The 22,961-nt window shown below is 43.3% G+C and overlaps 1 protein-coding gene and 2 non-coding genes across 5 annotated transcripts; 1 reads left to right on the top strand and 2 right to left on the bottom strand.

The window, feature by feature from the left end:
* Positions 1–5,884: 5,884 nt before the first annotated feature.
* LOC145527983 (U4 spliceosomal RNA) lies at positions 5,885–6,025 on the bottom strand. Its single transcript, XR_014070064.1, has one exon. It is a non-coding gene; the product is annotated as a U4 spliceosomal RNA (small nuclear RNA).
* Positions 6,026–6,287: 262 nt separating this feature from the next.
* On the top strand, positions 6,288–20,930 carry SIRT4 (sirtuin 4). 3 transcript variants are annotated; one of them, XM_081546224.1, is made up of 7 exons: positions 6,288–6,343; positions 11,797–12,034; positions 12,350–12,464; positions 15,056–15,556; positions 17,581–17,875; positions 18,191–18,403; positions 20,478–20,930. In XM_081546224.1, the coding sequence occupies exons 4-6, from the start codon at positions 15,057–15,059 to the stop codon at positions 18,341–18,343; spliced, it is 948 nt and encodes a 315-aa protein (XP_081402350.1). In that variant the 5' UTR covers positions 6,288–6,343; positions 11,797–12,034; positions 12,350–12,464; position 15,056; the 3' UTR covers positions 18,344–18,403; positions 20,478–20,930. The 3 variants fall into 3 exon arrangements, with proteins under 3 accessions (XP_081402350.1, XP_081402348.1, XP_081402349.1); XM_081546222.1 differs by lacking the exon at positions 12,350–12,464; XM_081546223.1 differs by lacking the exons at positions 11,797–12,034; positions 12,350–12,464.
* Positions 6,666–6,806, bottom strand: LOC145527984 (U4 spliceosomal RNA). Its single transcript, XR_014070065.1, has one exon. It is a non-coding gene; the product is annotated as a U4 spliceosomal RNA (small nuclear RNA).
* Positions 20,931–22,961: the final 2,031 nt, after the last annotated feature.

The raw sequence follows: 22,961 nt of genomic DNA, 5'->3' as shown, positions 1-22,961 counted from the left end.
CTTGTAGTTCCCACAGTTCGGATGCCCCTTTGGCAGCTATCACTGACCCCCTCTTTCCATCAGTTCTGATACATTTGGGTCAATCAGGGATTCTTCTTCCCTTTTCTGGGACCACAGGGTATTCCTTGGTCTTACCAAACCTGCCCTGGGTTCCAGAGAAGTGATGTTAGTTTATTTTACTTAGCCATATTTTGATGACAGGTCAGGAAGTGGTTTAAAGGCATGGTTGTGGAAAGAAAAGGGCTTTTTTAGTACCAAACAGTTCCTATGTCAAGGATTGTTCATTCCACAGATTACTGACTACACAGGGGAAGGTGCACATTTACAACAGAGAGAGAGCAGTTACTGCTTACCCTGGCATTTAAACTCAGCATTGATTATAGTGGCAGGTGTAACACCAAGTTCACAAGGCCGTCTCTGAAGTCCTGTTGAATCAAATCAAGCTGTGGTCTTGGTTACAGGAAATAAGGGAAACACAATCAGTGAAGTTAGAATGTGAGAGTTAGATAACTGTCTTGGACTCTTTAAAAAAAAAAATCACTGTCATGAAGGAAAGAAAAAAAAGGCAGTGGGACTTGCCGAGGTGTTTTGTTTTTTTTTTTTTTTTGCTATACAATAGGTCCTTGTTGGTTATCCATTTTAAATATAGCTGTGACCTTCCCAGAGTCACTGCTATCCCTTCCCCCTGGTTGCTGAGATTTTTAAGAACTGTAGATGGAAAATAACATGGAAATGAAAGCCACTCTGGAAGATAATTTGGCAGCTTCTAAAAAAACTAAACATGCAACTGACTATACAATCCAGAGAATTAAAAAAACTTATGCTCAGGGACTTCCCTGATGGTCCAGTGGATAAAAATTCACCTGTCAAGACAGGGGATTGGGGTTTGATCCCTGGGCCAGGAAGATTCCACAGGATGCGGAGCAGCTAAGCCTAGAGAGCCACAACTCCTGAGCCTGTGTGCCCTGGAGTCTGTGCTTCACTACAAGAGAAACCATTGAAATGAGAAGGCTGCACAACACAGCAAAGAGCAGCCTCCGCTTTCCAAGATTAGAGAAAGCCCTATGTAGCAACAAAGCCCAGAGCAGCAACAAAGACCCGTCACAGCCAAAAACAAACAAAACAAACTTTTGCTCACACAAGAGCTTGTACAGGAAAACTCTTAGCAGCTTTATTCATGATAGCAAAATACTGGGAACAACCCAGTGTCCTTCCACAGGTGAATGGTTGAACAAACCCTGGTACTTCCATTAATGGAAAACTATTCAGCAAGGGAAAAGAATGTACCAGTGATACATGCAACAACCTGGATGGACCGCAAGAACATATTTTTTATTAAAAAAGTCAGTCTCAAAAAACATCACATACTGTAGATTCTGTTTATATAAAATTCCAGAAAATGAAAACTAATCTATAGTGACAGAAGCAGGAGGAGTCTAGTGGGGAGCGATGCCAGGGAGGGAGGGATGGATTGCCAAGGAACACCAGGAACTTTGGGGAGTCATGGATATGTTCACCAGCTGGTTTGCAGAAATGGTTTCATGGGTGTACATGTTTTCAAACTCATCAAATTGTATGCTTCGAATATGTGCAATTTATTGAATATCAATTATCCCTTAATAGTGCTGCTTGTTAAAAAGAAAAAAGGAAATAGCAAGATGGTTTCTGTGATAATTAAATGAAATAAATCATATTAAGTAAGCACTTTGTGTGGAATCTGGGATATGAAGTAAGCGCTTCAAATAGAGTCTGACACACAGTAAGTGCTCAATAGTTGCTGCTGCTGGATCTTGGCTGGATGACTCCGTCACACGTTCCTGTTTATTTTCTTTATAATATTGAAATAATCTGTAATCATCTAGTTCATCTGTTTATTTGTGGTCTGTCTCAAGACTCTGAGCTCTCTGAAGCAGAGAAGAGTCTGATGACACTGGGGTGTTCCCCCGCCCTCCCCCTCCCCCCAACATGCCCGGGCTGCTTTGAACCAGTGGATGCTTGCCCACCACCTCTCTGCTTAAGCGGCATCCTTTTGCTAGAGACCAGAGGAAATGATTCATAAGTGGCAGCCTAAGCAGGTCAAGGATCTGCCATGCCAGGGGTAGGACTCCTGAGGCCTTCTGTCCATAGACACGCCTGGCTTCCTAAGAGGACAAAACTAGACGTAGCCACTATAGTGGAAACTAGCATCCTATTAAGAATAAGGAGACTTGGTTCCAAGAGCAGCTCTGCCTGGGCATCCATAGTGGGACCTAAACAAGTCTATGGTGTTCATTCCCCTCCTCTTCGTTTTTTTTTTTCCTTTAAATATATGTATTTATTTACTTGACTGCACCGGATCCTAGTTATGGCACGTGATTTTTGTTGTGACATGTGAGATGTAGTTCCCTGACCCCGGATTGAATCCAGGCCCCCTGAACTGGGAGTAAGTAAGTGTTAGCCGTTCAGTCGTGCCCAACTCTTGGTGACCCCATGGACTGCAACCCACCAGGCTCCTCTGTCCATGAGATTTTCCAGGCAAGGTACTGGAGTGGGTTGCCATTTCCTTCTCCAGGGCATCTTCCCAACCCAAGGATCGAACCCGGGTCTCCTGCAGGCAGATTCTTTACCGACTGAGCTACAAGGGAAGCCCGAATTGGGAGTATGGAGTCAACCGCTGGACCACCTCCTGGTCCTTTTAAAAGGAAATAGATGAAAAATTTTCAGACATTCGTCTGGTTCTGCACATCTGTGACCCTCTTAAGAGTCCTTGCCTCTTCAGGGGTGATGGGAGCTGAATTGGTCATTTGGCAACTGTGAGCTCCCAGGGGATAACTACAATATTACAACCAAAATCATGCGTGGTACTGTGGGAAACTTCCAGGCTGGACTTCTAGGTGTGACAAGGTACATGCATGCTCAGTCATGTCCAACTCTTTGCGACCCTTGTGGGCTTTTAGCCTGACAGACTCCCCTGTCTATGGGTTTTTCCAGGCAAGAATACTGGAGTTAGACACGTACCCCTAAATCACAGTGACTAGAAATACATAAAACGCCGCAACTGAAACCAACAAATTCCGTGAAGCATGCTTTACCTCGAAGAGACGTAAACTCCCCTTCAGTTCAGTCGCTCAGTCGTGTCCAACTCTTTGCGGCCTCATGAATCACAGCACGCCAGGCCTGCCTGTCTATCACCAACTCTCAGAGTTTACCCAAACTCATGTCCATCGAGTTGGTGATGCCATCCAGCCATCTCATCCTCTGTCGTCCCCTTCTCCTCCTGCCCCCAATCCTTCCCAGCATCAGGATCTTTTCCAATGAGTCAACTCTTCCCATGAGGTGGCCAAAGTATTGGAGTTTCAGTTTCAACATCAGTCCTTCCAATGAACACCCAGGACTGATCTCCTTTAGGATGGACTGGTTGGGTCTCCTTGCAGTCCAAGCGACTCTCAAGAGTCTTCTCCAACACCACAGTTCAAAAGCATCAATTCTTCGGTGCTCAGCTTTCTTCATAGTCCAACTCTCACATCCATATTTGACTATTGGAAAAACCATAGCCTTGACTAGACAGACCTTTGTTGGCAAAGTAATGTCTCTGCTTTTTAATATGCTATCTAGGTTGATCATAACTTTCCTTCCAAGGAGTAAGCGTCTTTTAATTTCATGGCTGCAATCACCATCTGCAGTGATTTTTGAGCCCCCCAAAATAGTCTGACACTGTTTCCACTGTTTCCCCATCTATTTCCCATGAAGTGATGGGACCAGATGCCATGATCTTAGTTTTCTGAATGTTGAGCTTTAAGCCAACTTTTTCACTCTCCTCTTTCACTTTCATCAAGAGGCTCTTTTGTTCCTCTTCACTTTCTGCCGTAAGGATTGTGTCATCTGCATATTTGAGGTTATTGATATTTCTCCCGGCAATCTTGATTCCAGCTTGTGCTTCTTCCAGCCCAGCATTTCTCATGACATACTCTGCATATAAGTCAAATAAGCAGGGTGACAATATACAGCCTTTGATGTACTCCTTTTCCTATTTGGAACCAGTCAGTTGTTCCACGTCCAGTTCTAACTGTTGCTTCCTGACCTGCATACAGATTTCTCAAGAGGCAAGTCAGGTGGTCTGCTATTCCCATCTCTTTCAGAATTTTCCACAGTGTATTGTGATCCACACAGTCAAAGGCTTTGGCATAGTCAATAAAGCAGAAATAGATGTTTTTCTGGAACTCTCTTGCTTTTTCCATGATCCAGCAGATGTTGGCAATTTGATCTTTGGTTCCTCTGCCTTTTCTAAAACCAGCTTGAACATCTGGAAGTTCACGGTTCACGTATTGCTGAAGCCTGGCTTGGAGAATTTTGAGCATTACTTTACCAGTAGCGTGTGAGAGGAGTGCAATTGTGCAGTAGTTTGAGCATTCTTTGGCATTGCCTTTCTTCGGGATTGGAATGCAAACTGACCTTTTCCAGTCCTGTGGCCACTGCTGAGTTTTCCAAATTTGCTGGCATATTGAGTGCAGCACTTTCACAGCATCATCTTTCAGGATTTGAAATAGCTCAACTGGAATTCCATCACCTCCACTAGCTTTGTTTGTAGTGATGCTTTCCAAGGCCCACTTAACTTCACATTCCAGGATGTCTGGCTCTAGGTGAGTGATCACACCATCGTGATTATCTGGGTCATGAAAATCTTTTTTGTACAGTTCTTCTGTGTATTCTTGCCACCTCTTCTTAATATCTTCTGCTTCTGTTAGGTCCATACCATTTCTGTCTTTTATCGAGCCCATCTTTGCATGAAATGTTCCCTTGGTATCTCTAATTTTCTTGAAGAGATCTCTAGTCTTTCCCATTTTGTTGTTTTCCTCTATTTCTTTGCATTGATTGCTGAGGAAGGCTTTCTGATCTCTCCTTGCTATTCTTTTGAACTCTGCTTTCAAATGGGAATATCTTTCCTTTTCTCCTTTGCTTTTCGCTTCTCTTCTTTTCACAGCTATTTGTAACGCCTCCTCAGACAGCCATTTTCCTTTTTTCATTTTTTTTTTCTTGGGGATGGTCTTGATACCTGTCTCCTGTACAACATCACGAACCTCCATTCATAGTTCATCAGGCACTCTATCAGATCTAGCCCCTTAAATCTATTTCTCACTTCCACTGTATAAGCATAAGGGATTTGGTTTAGGTCATACCTGAATGGTCTATTGGTTTTCCCTACTTTCTTCCTAGAACGCACCTAAAATTCAGGAGTTTTCACATCAATGTGGGTGTGAGAGTAGGACCATAAAGAAGGCTGATGCGTTTGAACTGTGGTTTTGGAAAAGACTCCAGAGTCCCCTGTACAGCAAGGAGATCCAACCAGTCTACCCTAAAAAAACAAATCAGTCCTGAATATTAATTGGAAGGATTAAGGCTGAAGCTCCAATACGTGGGCCATCTGATACGAACAATCCACTTAACTAGAGAATACTCTAATTCTAGGTAAAATTGAGAGAAAAAAACGGCAGAAAATGACATGGTTGGATGATATCAGCCGACCCTACGAACGAAGTTCAAGCAAACCTCAGAAATCGGTGGTGGTTAGGAAAGCCTAACATACTGTAAGTCACAAGTGAAGTGAGAGTGAAATCGCTCAGTCGTGCTCGACTCTTTGCGACCCCATGGACTGTGGCATAGCCTACCAAGCTCCTCCGTCCATGGGATTTTCCAAGAAAGAATACTAGAATGGATAATCATTTCTTTTTCCAGGAGATCTTCCCCATTTAGGGATCAAACTCAGATATCCTGCATCGTAGACAAATGTTTTACTATCTGACTACCAAAGTAAGTCTCAGGTAAGTCACAAAACCAGCCACAAAAAGAATCAAACTCCAAAAAAAAAAAAAAAATTAAACTTTTTTTTTGTACAAGAGAGATTCAGTCTCCGTAGAGACTGTCAAAAATTGCCAATGCCGACTATATTTCAAGTCGTCATGGCGGGGTATTGGGAAAAGTTTTCAATTAGCAATAATCGCGCCTCGGATAAACCTCATTGGCTACGATACTGCCACTGCGCAAAGCTGGAGAACGTGAGCACGCACCCGCCTCCCCCACGGATGACAACGCCCTTTGCACTGAGGGTGAGCGACCAGCAGCGAGTTCGTGGGTTGGAGGCGTTTTCTTGCACACAGACATCTAAGGACCATCCGTGCGGGGGTCTTCTTGTGGTTGGACCGTTCTTTCTCGAACACTATTATTTTAGAAATAAGAGCGCTTTCGCTGGGGATGCTGGGGAATGTTATGCAAATTAGCATGACGTCACAGAAACAAGTCTCTAAGGAAGAGACAACAGGAGGACCGGAAAAGCGAGAACAAAGCGAACAGAAACCAGAAATTGAAGGTGAGGGTGCTAGGACCAAAAAAAACAGCATTTTTAAAAACCGAATTAAAAGCTGAATTAAAAATCTCAGTTGTTACTGTTACAAGGATAAAAAACAAGACGCAGCACAAATAAAAAACTAGGTAGGTTTACATAGCAGGTTTAATTACGCAATCTTGGTCGGCCAATTACCTAAAGTATACTAAAGACTTAATATAAAATACAAAACCCAACAAAATGGAAATAGCTGCGGTAAACAAAATAACCTCTACTCACAGAACACGCTTTCAAACATTTAACTCACCAATAAAATAGTACTTCTTTTTAAAACCGCTTTATTCAGTCTCCGTAGAGACTGTCAAAAATTGCCAATGCCGACTATATTTCAAGTCGTCACGGCGGGGTATTGGGAAAAGTTTTCAATTAGCAATAATCGCGCCTCGGATAAACCTCATTGGCTACGATACTGCCACTGCGCAAAGCTAACAAGTAACGCCCCTTCTCATCGTTCCCAATAAGCAAAGTTCCTATTTCAGAAAGGTGAGTTGGCGTCTCATGGCAAAACCTTTAATTATTGAATGAATAAAAATTAGACAACCATATGAAGAGTTCTCGGAAAGATATAAGCCGATTCAATTGCTTGGTTTCGCTTCTTTTTAGTGGAGAATGAAGCAAAGCATTGTGGGAGGGAACATGCTAATAAACTTAAAGCTACGCATTGAGGAGGAAAACAAATGTACTCTGTGTTAAGAGTGCTGTTCACTTGGCTTCTGATTCACGGTGTGACTGTCCTCTGAAAAAGTGTTGGTTATCACTATTATTGTTGTTGTTTTTAATTGTAGCAAAGTGTGCATAACGTAAAATTTGCCAGTTGAACTATTTTAAAGTGTACAGTTCGGTAGCAACCATCACCACTGCACACCTCCAGAACTTTTTCATCATCCCAAACTGTTCCCCACACTATCTCCCCATTCCTCTCCCCACAACCCCTGGCAACCTCTATTCCACTTTCTATGAATTTGGTAACTCTTAAGAATCTCATGGACAGAGGAGCCTGGCAGGCTGCAGTCCATGGGATCGCAAGAGTCGGACACAACTTGGCGACAAAACCACCACAAGTACGTCATATAAGGGAATCACACAATTATTTGACCTTTTGTATCTACCTGATCTCAGAGCATGTTTTTAAGGTTCATCCATGTTGTAGTTGGAGAAGGCAATGGCACCCCACTCCAGAATTTCATTCCTTTCTATGGCTGATATTCTACTGCACAGAATTTTGTTATCTGTTTATTCTTTGACGGAAGGTTTCTTCCTTGCATTGTGAATAATGTCTCTATGAACATTGGCATACAAGTATCAGTTTAAGTTCTTATTTCAATTCTTTTGTGTATATATCTAGAAGTGGAATTTCTGAATCATATGGTAATTTAATATTTAACCTGAAAATGTTTTCTCTGAACAGGACATCTTAATTCAGTGGAGAGAGGTTATTTCCACAGAAATGCCCATGGTTCATGAGTTTGAAGTAACTGTCACTCTCATTGCCTTGGCAAGTGGAAGGCTACTAGAAACCTTTATCTGGACTTGTTTCAGCTCTGAACTATAAAAGACTTTTGGTTTTTGCTACTCACTAAGATGAAAACGGTAGTCTCTGAGAAAATTATATTTCCCCCAACATTTCATTATGAAAAACTTCAAACACGAAATGTTCATTGTATTGCTTACTGAATATTTATGTAGTCATCAACTAGATGTAAAAATGACATAAAAAGGCCTGTTTGGGGATTTCCCTGGTGGTCCAGTGGTTAAGAATGCGCCTACCAATGCAGGGGACACATGTTCCATCTCTGGTTGGGGAAGATCCCACATGCTGCAGGGTAACTAAACCCCTGAGGCACAGATACTGAGCCCATGCTGTAGATCCCCGGCTCCTCAACAAGGGAAGCCAGTGCACCTCAGCTACAGAGTAGCCCCCAGTCTCTGCAACTAGAGAAAGCCAGCGCACAGCAACAAAGACCCATTGCAGCCAAAATTTTTTCTAAAAACGGCCTGTTTGATGCTGATGTCTAGTTAACTTTTTTTTTTTTCACAGCCAGGGTAGAGCAAAACAGCAGAGAGAAAAGAAAACATTAACAGTGTGATTAACTTAGGACTTTGTCATTAATGCCCAGTGCAGTGGATTTGGGAGAAATGAAAGGACTGGCATCATCCAAGGAATTTCTCAGCTCTTGAGAATGTCCTGATTGGGTGGCTCATTACACCCTGTCAGTAGCTACCAAGGGAAATTGTATTTCACCAGCTGTCTTGAATGACTTCATCCTCCATTGATGACTTCCCAGGACTAAGAAAGCTGGAAAACTCAGCTAATTTCTCCCCAGAACATGAGATTCTTTGGGGCCTAAAGGCACAATAATCTTGTGTTCCTGGCCAGTCTCTTAATGATGCTTAGTCCCCTTGGAGAATTGGGGAAATAATGTGGATCTGAAGTTTTCCATGATAATATTGGCCTGAGATGCGGTAATGTCATGTTTTGACATTTCCATAGGTTTTGATCAAACACTCATTTGTGCAGAAAATATTCTGGATTATAATTTTTTGCCTTAGTTTTCAGTCTACATTTTGATCCTTTTTTTTCAGCCGGGGTTCCCTGTGGCTTCCCTGTGTCTCAGCTGGTAAAGAATCTATCTGCAGTGTGGGAGACCTGGGTTCTATCCCTGGGTTGGGAAGATCCTTTGGAGAAGGGAACAGCTTCCCACTCCAGTATTCTGGCCTGAAGAATTCCATGGACTGTATATTCATGGGGTGGCAGAGTCGGACACGACTGAACAACTTTCATTCACTTTCAGCCAGGGTGGTCAGGTTAACTAAAGCACAGAATGTCATGTCAGGTGATTCTTCCAGTGCAGGGACCTATTTGAGGTGTGACTGGAGGTAGTGAAGGAAGAAACAGAACAGGCTCTATCTTGAAAGCAGGACTCCATCTTGGGCCGGACTGTGGACTTTGAGCTATACGCTCAGTATCTATGGAAATGACATACCAACTGGAAAACCAGACCCCCCACCACCACCAAGGAAGAGCCCCACGGCTCTCCATCACCTAAAAGAATACCCTAATTATCTGTGTAACGAAATAGAATCATACATTCTATTATGCTTATTGGAGTATGACCACAAGCCTATTGAGAATTGTCCCCTGTTAACTACCTAGGCTTAAGGCTTATGAATGATGGGTTAACTTTGATTGTATCTTTCTTTTTCCTTTGTTCAGACTAGTTTCAGGGAATTTTGGGGAGGTGGGTTTGGGCACGTGTGCTTAGGGTATATAAGTCACAAAAAACTGGTCGGGGTCCTTGGCTAAGAGGAGACTGCTTTGGGCCCGCCGGTATAATAAACTGCACTCCACTACTGCATTGTCCTTCTGAGTGAGTTTGTTTCCCGGAACACGTGGCTACAACAGTACTGCTCCCAAAGTGATCTCTGGTAGCCTCGGCCAACAAGGCTCTGGCTTTGCAAAAAAGGAATTCCCACAAAGACGAAAAGTAGTGAGACAAGTAAAATGTTTGTTAGGAGGAAAAAGAATACAATACGTCTAGATAGACACACAGGCGGACTCAGAGTCGCAACCTCATGGTAGTTTGAATCACATATGTGCAGCATTTCTTCTGGGTTTCCTTTGGCCAGTCATTTCAATTTGCCTGGTTCTGAGTCCCTATTCAGTGCCTCTCAGTATCCTCCAATGTGTGAGCGTGAATCTCTGTCAGGATAGATTTCACCAAAAAAGCTTATGGGTAAATTTAGCATCATTCCTCTTTTGACCTCCAAAGAGTTTTCTGGTCTGGAAGTCAAGGTTTCCTTGACTTGAAGGATGAGAAATATGTGGTCTCTTATTTTTATCTGGGCAGGGGCCAGCCTCCCTCTTCGTTGTACTACTATTGATATTTTGGAGTTTGTGTCTGCAGGAAATAAACTAAAATTGCTTTCCTTGTGGGTGAGTGGGGGGGCATCTACCTCCTGCTTCAAAACTACTGAACTTACTTTACCAATATTTACCTCTATGTACTCAGTGAGAGTAACCTCTGACTCCAGCTTTCATACTACTTCTCTGGGCCTCAGTGGTGGTGTTGTCGTTTTGTTTCATTTGGCAGTGTCCAGTGGCTTCCCTGACCAGGGACTGAACATGCAGCATCAGCAGGGAAAGCTCTGAGTCCTAGCCACTGGACCATCAGAGAATTCCCCTCAGTTCATTTTAAAATGGGGGAAGTGGGTCTTTAGAGTAGTCTTCAAGGTCAATGCTAGCTGTTTTGATGTGTTCTAAAGCACAAACTGATGTCTTATTCAGGCAATGCTACAGATCAGTGGTTCTCACTGGCTGCATATTAGAAACAACTGTGAAATTTGTAAAACAACTTGGTGCCCAAGTGTCTCCCCAGACCAGTTAAATCAGAATTTTTGGAAGTAAGACTCAGGCATTGTGTTGGTTAATTTAATAAAAACACAATATGAGAAACAAAATTGGAGAAGCCACATGTATAATCATATTAGTCCCTGTATATTATATTTCACTTTAATTGTTCCTTTCAACTGTAAAAACATCAGTTTTCCAGACATTTGTGAATTAATTTCTTCACAACTTACTGCATGGTGGGAACCTGATTCCGTTTCAATGCGTGGGAAGGATTGTAAACACTGAAGTTGAGGATGAGTCAAACCTAGATCCATCACTGAAGCTTCTAATGAGAGGGTGAAATCCCATTTGGATTGTCAACTAAAAAAGATACACAACGTGAGAGTTGCGAGTAAAGTTTTATTTGGGGTAAAATGAGGACTGTAGCCTGGTGGACAGCACCTCAGGTAGCTCTGAGAGACTGCTCCAGAGAGGTAGTGAGGGAAGGTCAATATATAAGATTCTGGTGAAAGGGGAGCTTAATGCAATCAAGCGCTTACTTTACAAAAGGTGTTCAGTTAGTGATGTCACCATGAAGGGATTTAGTGATTTTCCAGATAGGAAGAGATGCAAAGATTGGGATCATGAAATCAGTTCCTGAAAATATCTAATTATCTACAGACCTGTCCCACCAGATCCCCCGGAGCACAGAGTGCCTCACTCCACCCTGAACTCCCCTAGGGATGTTGAAGGTGAACAGCTGCAGCAGCACAGGGTTCAATCGCCTTGATTTTGTTCAGTCGCTGGCAAATGCTCTTTGCAGCTCTTTGCAATGACAAATTTCCAAGTGGCAATTAGTAAGTGACAGGATGTACTGTTTTAAAAAAATATCTATTTATCTGGCTGTGCTGGTTCTTCGCTGTGGCACGAGAGAGGCATGCGTGATCTAGTTCCCTGACCGTGGATCAACTGGGGCCCCTGTGTTGGGAGCGCTGAGTCTCAGCCACTGGACCACCGGGGAAGTCCTTGGATGTACTATTTTGCACTCAGGACACTAGCATCTAAACTAACCTCTTCTCTCTCAAAGACACGATGGCTTAGGAGACAGCTGCACATCGCGTACCTGGGTTTGAAATCTCTGACCAGAGAAGACCAACAGGGGGCCTTACTGGACAATCTGGGTCCCACAACTGTGAAGCCCAGAGGACGATGGGATTTGTAGTTTTTCTTGCATCAGTTGGGCTTCATGAACTACATTTCCCAAAATGCAAATATAGCCGGTCTGTCCCTGTTGGGCGTAAAGTGTGTCCCTTAAGCTGTGGAAGGTAAGTGTGTTCTGTGCGGGCTGCAGGTTTCTAGAAATTGTGGATTCCATTTCTCTTCTTTGCTCTTTGGTGGAACCTGGGAGAGAGCAGTTGTTCCAACAGAGCATGTTTTCAACCGGGTTTCCCGAGCCCTTTGGTCTCAGAAATCGGGATCCTGTATTTGTCTAGCTGTTCACGTGTTGCTTTGGAAAGTCCGGGTCCTGATCCCAGATCTGGAAAGCCCAGTATAAAATAATGTTTACGTATGGGGTGAGTGTCACTGGAGAATGTTTACATTTTATCAAAATCTATGTCAAGGCCTTGTTTTTTTTACAGCTAGAAAAGCTGAGGAAGACTGTCTTGTCATGTCTCATGACTCTTCACAGTGTCCAGGCACCTGTATTTGCAATTGAGGGTAAACTAATAGAATATGGGAGAAATAGAATAAAAGGTAGGCGTGTGCTTAACTACATTAATAAAATCCTGAAAAGTCTGAGCAACAGTTTCATCAACTAAACTGGAACTCAAATGTGCTTCCTTAGTTTATGAAGAAATAAGATAATTCTAATTTATAAAATGGGAAGTAGGTTTTTGGGACATACAGTCCCCCGAGGGATGGTTTTAACTAAAAATATAAATGTGTTCCTCTGATAGAAGCGTCTTTAGATGGAGTCATAGATAGGTTAACAATGAGATATTAAAGGACTTAAATATTTTTTTTTGTCTGTGTCGGGTCTTTGTTGTGGCACGTGGGATCTCAGTTCCCGGAAAGTGTTGAAAGTGAAGTCGCTTAGTTGTGTCCAACTTTTTGTGACTGTAGCCCACCAGGCTTCTCTGTCCATGGGATTTCCCAGGCAAGAATACCGGAGTGGGTTGCCATTTCTTTCTCTAGGGGATCTTCCCGAACCAGGGATCAAACCCAAGGAATACTACTTTTAGTTCCTGGACCAGGGATCAAACCCACATCACCTGCATTGGAAGGCAGATTTTTAACCACTAGACCGCCAGGGAAGTCCCAGCCACTCACTTTTTGAAGTTTATAAGAAATTCAGTTCGGACCAGCCAGGTGTTACTGGGAGAGACAGAATAGTTCTTACATTATGTTAGAATTCCGCTTTATCATTTTACCTCCCTCCTTTTTAAAATAGGTTTTATTTTTTAGAGGCCCCCTCCTCTTTTCTTTTTTTTTTTTAGGAAACCAAAATATACAGTTTCCCTTGGATGCAGAAAGCCTTGGCTGATTTGCTAGTCATAATTAATTCCCATCTGATGGTCAGAGCATAGGAGAGCTGTGGCTCTTAGGAGACCAAGCTATTATGAAATAGTCTAGTGTAGGGACAATGTTTTATTTTGTGAACAAGGTTGCTGTTTAGTCGCTCAGTCATGTCCGACTCTGTGACTCCATGGACTGTAGCCTGCTAGGCTCCTCTGACAATGGGATTTCCCAGGCAAGAATACTGGAGTGGGTTGCCATTTCCTTTTCCAGGACATCTTCCCGACCCAGGGATTGAACCTGCGTCTCTTGGGTCTCCCGCGTTGGCAGGCGGGTTCTTTACCACTAACGAATGCCACCTGGGTTTGGGCTTCCCTGGATCAGGAAGAACTCCTGGAGAAGGGCACCAAATAAGGATGTTACCCAACCTTTTCTTTTAGTTTCTTGCCTAGAATTCAGGTTTGTCTATATGAGTTTAGGCTAAGCTTAGCCCTTGTTTACTGCTGTACTGTGGATAATCATGTGCTGTTGCTGTCATTTTTGTCTAGGTCAAGGGCAACATGAGGGAGGTATACGTTTTAAGTTATCTGCCCTTGTTCACTATGTCTATTTATTTCAAATATGTTTTCTCCAAATACTATATGATTGCTAATATCGTCCAGATATTGGAATTTTGTCTACCATTAAGGCAAAATATTCCATATTTTAGCTTCTCTTCAAACTTTTCCATTCTTCTTTCTTCTCATTAAAAAAATTATTTATTTGGCTGTTGGGTCTTAGTTGTGTCACATGGGATCTCCCTTGCAATGCGACCCTTGAGCTCCAGAGCATGTGGGCTCAGAATGTTGCAATTTAACGGGGAGCAGTTGTTGCAGTTTCCCTGCATTAGAAACGGGGAGTCTTTACCACTGGACCACCAAGGAAGTCCTTTCTAATTTTTCTGATCATATCCCTTAAGCTTATAAAATATGGGTATAAACATTTTACACGGCTTTTGGCATTTCTGTACTTCCACTGTCCAGGGCACTCTAGGACATCTGCAATCCAAACATTCCTCTAAGAAATTACTGTTAAAATTTTTATTTTTTATTGTGGAGATAGGTAATGTAACGAACCCCCATCTGTGGATCTATCACAAAGCTTCAACAATGAACAGCTCTTGGTTAATCTTGTGCTATTTATATACTCCACCTTTTGATTATTCACTCATCTTTTTTGTGTGTTTTTTAATTAAATTAGAATTTTTAGGAACTTCCCTGGTGGTCTAGTGGCTAAAACTCCATGTTCCCAATGTAGGGGGCCCCAGTTCGATTCCTAGTCAGGGAACTAGATCCCACACGCCACAACTGAATGATCCCACGTGCTGCAACTAAGACCTGGTGCTGCCAAGTAAATATTTAAAAACCTTTTTTTTTTTTTACATTTAGTTGAAAGTTTCAGGTGTACAGCATAGTGATTCATAATGTTTAAAGATTATATTCCATTTATAGTTACTATAAAATATTGGCTATATTTGTGTTGTACTATATATCCTTGTAGCTTATTTATTTTATAGATAATAGTTTGTAACTCTTAATCCCCTCTCCTATCTTGCCCCACCCCCCTTCTCTTAGTTATCTTGATTTTTAAAACCCAGTTTCTGGACTTCCCTGGCGGTCTAGTGGTTAAGATTCTGAGCTTCCAGTGCAGGGGGCACAGGTTCGATCCCTAGTCTCAGGGGAGGTCCCTGCATCTTATGGGATGCACCGTGTAGCAAAAAAAATTAATAGATAAAAAACAAGTAATTAAAAAAAAAACAGTTTCTCCTGTGATGCTTCTTTTCTCTCTAGCATGAGGATGAACTTTGGGTTAACTTTCAAAAGGACAGCAAAAGTCCGCTGGAGGGCAAACCTCAGCCAGCAGTGCTCACTCGGATCCCCTGGGTTATTCGTGCCACCAAGTCCTCCTCTGGACCCTAAGAAGGTCAAAGAGTTACAACGCTTCATCACCCTTTCCAAGAGACTGCTAGTAATGACCGGGGCAGGAATCTCCACCGAGTCAGGGATCCCAGACTACAGGTCAGAAAAGGTGGGACTTTATGCCCGCAAGGACCAGAGGCCTATCCAGCATGGGGATTTTGTACGGAGCGCTCCCGTCCGCCAGAGGTACTGGGCTAGAAACTTTGTGGGCTGGCCTCTGTTCTCGTCCCACCAGCCTAACCCTGCACACTGGGCTCTGAGCAACTGGGAGAGACTTGGAAAGCTGCACTGGTTGGTGACCCAAAACGTGGATGCCTTGCATACCAAGGCGGGGAGTCAACGCCTAACAGAACTGCACGGATGCATGCACAGGTATGGGAAAACCTAAACAGTGAATGCAGAAGTGTGTGCTCCGTCAGAGCAGGGACCCTGGCTGTCCTGATCACTGCTGTCTTCCCTAGACCATGAGGAAATGATTTGGGAGGAAGTTGTTTACTTTGGAGTTGATCCTAGCAAACTCAGTGAGGGAATGGGACATGAAACAAGGAAGATGGGAGAGCTAGGCAAAGGTTATGCTAATGAATGGGTTACTGCTTGGGGCAGCTGGGGCTCAAGGCTGTCAGGGGCCCTCTGACTGTACAGCAGTTTCAGAATCATCTCACTGAAAATCAAGGGACCTGGGGCATTTATCCATCATCTCTCACCCTTCATTGGTGGAGGGGGACTCTGGGAGAATTAACTCCCTAACACTGACTCTGCTCCTGCAGGAAAGCTTCTATGGCCAGAGAATTAGGAAGCCACTTATAAGAGATCTGTATGCAGGTGGCCTCTGAGTGTTCCCAGGGAACTGTGAGCAGACCACCAACAGCACGTGCTACAAACGGTTGGGTCCCCAGTGCCTAGACACAGATCACAGGATAGCCAGGACCCAATAAAGACTGATGAAATGAACATATGTAGCCCTGGTCGTAACTTGTAGCTAATTAGAGCCCATTTCCTTATCTTTAAGCCTGGGAGACAGTTCTCTGCAACTGAAATTAGTCCACCAATTGTAAACTCTTTATTGGGTGCCTGCAACATGTATGTACCAGTGTGCTCCTTGCTGGTGTGGAGGGGTCAAAACCAAAATATAAAATGTGGTCTGCTTTATATGTGAGAATTTGGTAATCTGTTTGTTGAGGGGACCCCAAAATACCAGGTTTAATGACAAACAACTCCACACATGACTGTTATTTTATGTGGTCCTTGATAGACATGTTTTACAGGTTCAGAGAAACAGTTAGTGAAGACCAGAGTAATTAAGAAAGCTTTTATAGGCAAGGTAGGGCTGGAGAATAGCTCAGGTTTGACTTGACAAAGGAGGGGAAAGAGGGCTTACCATATATGAAGGGAACTTTTGTAGAATGTGGCCTGGTCTCCTTGGAGACTAGTATGAGATCAGCTTGTCTAGGAAGGCTAGACCCAAAGCCTGGATGCATTTGAAAATCACGCAGTGCTGATTTGGGTCTGTTGTGAGAGACCAAAGGGGGCTGTTGGTGGTTTCTGAGCAAGAAAGTAATATGATAAAAATAGCATTTGAGGAAGGCTGGACAGGATTAGGAAGAGTGGCTCAGGGAGGTCAGCCAGAAGGACTCAGACTGAGGTGGTGTCAGGGAATGAGCTGGGGATGGCTGTGGGTTCATTAAGTTTTTTTCTGTGATGAAAATTTAAAAAATCCACAGTAGAGTCGTATAGTGGACTCCCATGTACCATCACCCAGATTCAAAGAGTTTTATCAAGTCTACTTTATCCTTTCTCTCCATCTCTTCTTAAAAAAAATTTTTTTTTTGGCCTCACTATGTGGCATGCAGGACTTTAACTCCCCAACCAAGTGCCCCTTGCATTGGGAGCTGGGGGGTCTTAACCATTGGATCACCAGGGAAGTCCCATCTTCTTAAATATTTTAACACAAATCTGGGACCTGGCAGTGAAAGCCTGGAATCCTAACCACTAGGCTACCAGGGAACTCCTGGGAAAGTGTTTTTATGGGCAGCGATAATTACAGCAAATGATTAGAGCAGAAAATGGAGGGGGGTGGAAAACCCAGGTTTCGGGACTAAGGAAATTATCTGGTAAAGTCTTTGCAGTTGTGTTAAGGACAAAAAGTGAGCTGCAGCAGATTTAAGCAGGGAGTGGGTTGTGAGGAAACAGATGCATGTTGTTCTAGAAGGCTGGCAGGCACTGGAAGGAAGATGGTAGCTAAAGAGGTCATGACAAGGCATTAATAAAATGGGGGGAAACGGTGGGTGTCAGGGAGAGAAAGCCATCGTGATGGAGGAGCTGGAGATGGCTGGGATGAAAGGTTTCTGGCAGCTTTGTGCCTCCTCCGGGACAGTCGGCCTCCTCTGTGGTTTCAGGGTCCTCTGCTTGGACTGTGGGGAGCAGACTCCCCGAGGGGTGCTGCAGGAGCGGTTCCAGGTCCTGAACCCCAGCTGGAGTGCCGAGGCTCATGGCCTGGCTCCCGACGGCGACGTCTTTCTTACCGAGGAGGAGGTACAGAGTTTCCGGGTCCCATCCTGCTCTCGATGTGGGGGCCCCCTGAAACCAGACGTCGTCTTCTTTGGGGACACGGTGAAGTCTGACACGGTTGATTTTGTACACAAGAGGGTGAAAGAAGCCGACTCCCTCCTTGTGGTGGGATCTTCCTTGCAGGTAACTGGCTTCTTGTTACTGGTAACTGACTGCAGGCTGGGGGGCCCTGGTGGTGGTTTAGTCACTAAGTCGTGTCTGATTCTTTCTGACCCCATGGACTGTAGCCCGCCAGGCTCCTCTGTGCATGGCATTTCCCAGGCAAGTATATTGGAATGGGTTGCCATTTCCTTCTCCCAGGGATCAAACCCGTGTCTTCTGAATTGGCAGGCAGATTCTTTACCACTGAGCCACCTGGGGAGCCCTGGAGGGGCTCCCTATTTGCTCTAGCTCTTCCTGCGTCTAGAGAGCTCTTACCTGCCTCTTCTGCCTCGACAGGTGTACTCGGGTTACAGGTTCATCCTCACTGCCCGGGAGAAGAAGCTGCCCATCGCGATATTGAACATCGGGCCCACGCGGTCTGATGACTTGGCGTCTTTGAAACTGGATTCTCGTTGTGGAGAGTTGCTGCCTTTAATAGACCCACGCTGACCACAGCCTGATGTTCGGGAGCTGGAAACTGGGGCTTTCACTTGAATTCTGCTGCTAAGGGTAAAAAGCCTCCTTAGATACCATATTCCAGTTCCTACTCAAACCCAATACCACGCTTCCACTGCAGAGGCATGGTTCCATACCTGGTCAGGGAACTAAGATCCCACGTGCTGAGGGGCATGCTCAAAAAAAACGGATGGCCATTTTATTATTATTTATCTTTAGCTGTGCTGCAGGGGGTTTCTCTGGGTTGTGGCGAGTTGGGGCTACTCTTCGCTGGGAGTCAGGAGCTTCTCATTGTGTTCACTTCTCTTGTTACTGAGCACCACCTCTAGGTGGGAAGGCTTCACTAGTTGTGGCACGGGCTTAGTTGCCCTTCACCACGTGGAATCTTCCAGGACCAGGGATCGAACCCTATTCCCTGCATTGGTAGATGGATTCTTAACCATTGAACCAACAGGGAAGTTTTGGTATGGCCATTCTTAACTGAAACTTAAGTGAAATAGTTTCTTAATGGTTAAGTGAAATGGTTTCTTAAATGAAACCACTCTTAATTTTTTGATATACGTTAAACGATACTGTTGGAAAGAATATGATTTTTCAATTCTAGGCACATAGCTATTTAAGACAGTGCTCCAAAATCTGCCATTGCCTTTTTCTCCCATTACCAAAAATAACAGCTTTATTGAGATATGATTCCCATACCATGAAGTTCATCCTTTAAAAAGTATACTTTAAAAGTATATAATTAATGTGTTCTTAGTATACTCACAAAGTTTACACATGAATCACCACTACTTCTAGAACATTCTCATCATCTCAGGAAGAAAACTTGTACCCATTAGCAATGATTCCCCATATCCCACCCCCCTGGTCCTGACAACAACTAATCTTCTGTTTTCGCCTGGACATTTCACACAGTGGGTAGCCCTTTGTGCCTGTCTTCTCCTCTTAGGGTAATGTTTTCAAGATTCACCCACATTGTAGCAGGTGTCAGTACTTTACCTCTATATTCACCTATGAGTACAACCACTTAAAAACAGTTTTTTTCCAGCTTTGAGATATAACTCATATATCATACAGTTCACTCACTTACTGCATACAATTCAATAGTTTTTAATATATTCCCAGAGGAGTACAGCCACTTTTTTAAAAAACAGATTTTATTTTTTGAGGTTCACGACAGAATTGAGCAGAAAGTACAGGAGGTTCCCATACATTCTTTCCCCCTGTTTACTCACACGGTATTTGTTGTTTATTTACTGAAGGAATCTTGGTTGCTTCCAACTTTTTGGCAATTATGAATAAAGTGGAGGTTTTCTGTGGACGTAAGTTTTCATCTCATTTGGGAAAATACCAAGGAGTGAGATTGCTGGATCACATGATAAGAATATGTTTAGTTTTTAGTTCTTTGATAGTAAGAAACTATCAAAGTGTTTTCTCAAGTGGCTGCAACCCCACCAGCTATGTGTGAGAGTTCCTGTACAACTACTTTTTTAAAACTATTTTAATGAAGATGTAGAGCATCAAGATCAAGGAACAGCACACTGCTAGCCCCCAAGAAGTCCCCTTGGCACAATCACTTTTGAAAGTGTGTCATTCAGTTGTGTCCAACTCTTTGTGATCCCAGGGACTGTAGCCCATCAGGCTCCTCTGTCCATGGAATTCTCCAGGCAAGAATACTAGAGTGGGCAGCCATTCCCTTCTCCAAGGGATCTTCCTGACCCAGAGATCAAGCCCAGGCATCTCACATTGCAGGCAGATTCTTTACCATCTGACCCACCAGGAAAGCCCACAATCACTTTTAACTAGTGTCTTATGCCTAGAATAATATATATTTATTATGGAAAGTGCAGATGATACAGATAAGTAAAAAGGATTTTCATATAAATTACCCATAATCTCACCACCAAGATAACCAAAATTTAACTTTCTGGTATAACTGAATCTAAATCTTTTCTTACAAAAGTTGAATCAAGCAGTACAGTGGGTTTTTTTACATCCTGTTTTCACCTAACAGAGGTGACATGCTCTAAATTCTATGGTTTTTTGAATAGGGAACTGATGTACACAGCCATTTCCTCCTCCCCACTTTCGGCTTATTTTGGCATTAACTCGTTTCACCTCTTTTCAGATCCCTAAAGATTGATCCCGGCTTCCTCTATCTGATCGAGGCTTACCAACTGTAGCCTGCAGAGGGCGGCAAAGCAACATCTCTGCAGGACCGTCTCAACCCAGCAAGTTTCAGAGCTCAGGAGTTAAAATCTTCAGGCTGATGAGATTTGCCCCATAAGATGGACTTGCAGATTCTTTTGATAGGAAAACTGCTTTTTAAAAAATCTCATCAGGCAAAAGAAATAGCCCAGGAAATATGTAAACCAGAATGACCTCCAGAGTGCTGACCTAGGGATCTCACTAATATCGTTAGTAAGGGGGGAAAGGAAATGACTTAATTTATAATTCCAAATGGTTAAATATATTTAACTGAATCATTTTGATATACATTTTTCCCCAAAAAAATGATGAGCAATAATATGAATTAATTTTTTACTAACCAAGGAATAAAGGAAACATTTTTAAAATAGCACATTAGGTATGTGGGTTGTACTTTCATAGTTTTTTAATCAGCTGAAAGTGAATGTAGCTTTATGACCCAGTTCTCTCAGGATTTCTGCTTGATTTCAGCTGCTGGAATGAGACCGGTCTTGAACCTGGTCTGTAGAGAGGAAACTGAATTCCCAAGTGGGTTCCTAAATTGATTTGTTTCTGCTGAGGGAAGCAGCAAGCCTTGTTTGATTACTGTGTTAGCCAGAGAGAATCATTGTCCTACGCTAAAGCTTTCTGCACAATCTCATCAAAAAGTGAAGTGGGTGAAAGATTCACAGCCTGTTCTGGGTCGTCTTTTGTCTGAAATTGGGCAAGCAATACACATTTATCCTGCATCTGCCTAGGAAGCAAATTTCAGTTAACTGGGATAACCCAAGATATTGAAAACACACAGCTTTCTTTTCACCTGCACAATATAGGTTTGCTCATAACCATTCATTAATTCTGGAGAGGTGTTAAGTTTGTTGTAAATCTCACTCCAGCTTTTTTGCATCTAGAGATACAAAGATGCTCTGAGCCAGATTTGCTCAGTTACTGAAAGTCGGTACCACCAATAATTGCATTCAAATCTGGGTCTTTTGAATTCAAAGCTATTCTCCTCCATGAATCTCATAAATGGTTACTGACCAACAGTGTATTTATCTACTGAGGCTACAAAGATACAGCCCCTTGCTCTCAAGTGGCTCACAGAAGATGTGTTATCTCGCCCACCCTCATTCCTCACCAAAAGATGTCACAGAGTCAGACATGAAATGACAGGAGAGAAAATTTAGTCCATCCCCAATTCATTTTGTTTCTGGGGAAACCAAGATCCAGACTTAACCAAGGCCACAGTTTTTAAAGAGCCAGGACTAGAATCCCAGTAGATCTTCCTCACAGTTCTTTTAGACAGCAGTGCTTGCTACTTCTCTGAAGATTCCAGTTAGAAGGAAGTTAGCCTGAAGTGGAAGTCAACAACACCCCTGGCCAGGAATGATTACAATGTGGGCAGTGGAGACCAGGTTAGGCTGCCAGGGAGAGAAGGCAGGCTCTTTTATCACCTAACGTTGGCACAATTCATGAAACCGAGTCTTGAGGGCCTTGGGAATGTTTGTTTTGGTTCTATTTCCTCTGGAGATGGAATTCTTTGCAAAAAAAAGTATCTCAAGAGGAACTTGCCATTTCCTGAAGCTGATGCTTCTCATGTCTCTTACTTTGCATCTTTTGCTTTCTTCTAGCTTGGCAGTTCCCAACCTGCTTTAAGTGCCCTGAGTTGGACTAACAGACTTCTACTAGCGGGTGCTGTCAGCTTGTCACTGCCCTGGTTACATGGTTCTAATTGCATCCATCCAGCTTTGGCCGTGACTTTCACTCATATCCTTCCTAGTTGCTTCCACAACTGCTCTGCTATCACAGTTTTATTACATTGTTTGTTTTTTAATTAATTTATTTATTGTGGTTGTGCTGGATCTTCATTGCTGCACATAGGCATTCTCTAGTTGCAGTGAGTGAAGGCTACTCTTCTCTGTGGTGTGTGGGTTTCTCATTGCTGTGGCTTCTCTTGCTGCAGAGCACAGGCTTTTCAGCGCAGACTCAGTTGTTGGGCCCCATGTGCTTTAGTTGCCCCAAGGCATGTGGGGTCATTCCCAGACTATGGATTGGACCCATGTCCCTGGAATTGCAAGGCAGATTCTTATCCACTGTACCATCAGGGAAGTCCTCACAGTTTTCATAAGTAGAAGTCATGAAGGCAAACAAGCACAGAATACTCAAAATCTCCTTCCCACTAACACATACTCCTTCTTTCACGATGTTAAAACTGAGTATCCTCTCGGCTCTCCCTTAAATAATAGCATTTGTTGAACACGCTATATCCCAAGCATTGTGCAAAGTATTTTACAACGTATCAGCTCAGTTGTCCCTACCAGAGATGCTTGTGCATGCATCAAGGTCAGTCCTCATTGGGTGCCAAATGTTTTCTGAGAGGATCAAAGGCAGGATGGATAGAAAATGCAACACACCTAGGTAGGGT

Source organism: Giraffa tippelskirchi, chromosome 11 (genome assembly GCF_054371585.1).
Source record: "Giraffa tippelskirchi isolate mGirTip1 chromosome 11, T2T-mGirTip1v1.2.pri, whole genome shotgun sequence".
In the NCBI taxonomy this organism is placed as follows: Eukaryota; Metazoa; Chordata; class Mammalia; order Artiodactyla; family Giraffidae; genus Giraffa; species Giraffa tippelskirchi.
Note: the sequence above shows the minus strand (reverse complement) of the source record. Positions and strands in the feature narration are given on the sequence as shown.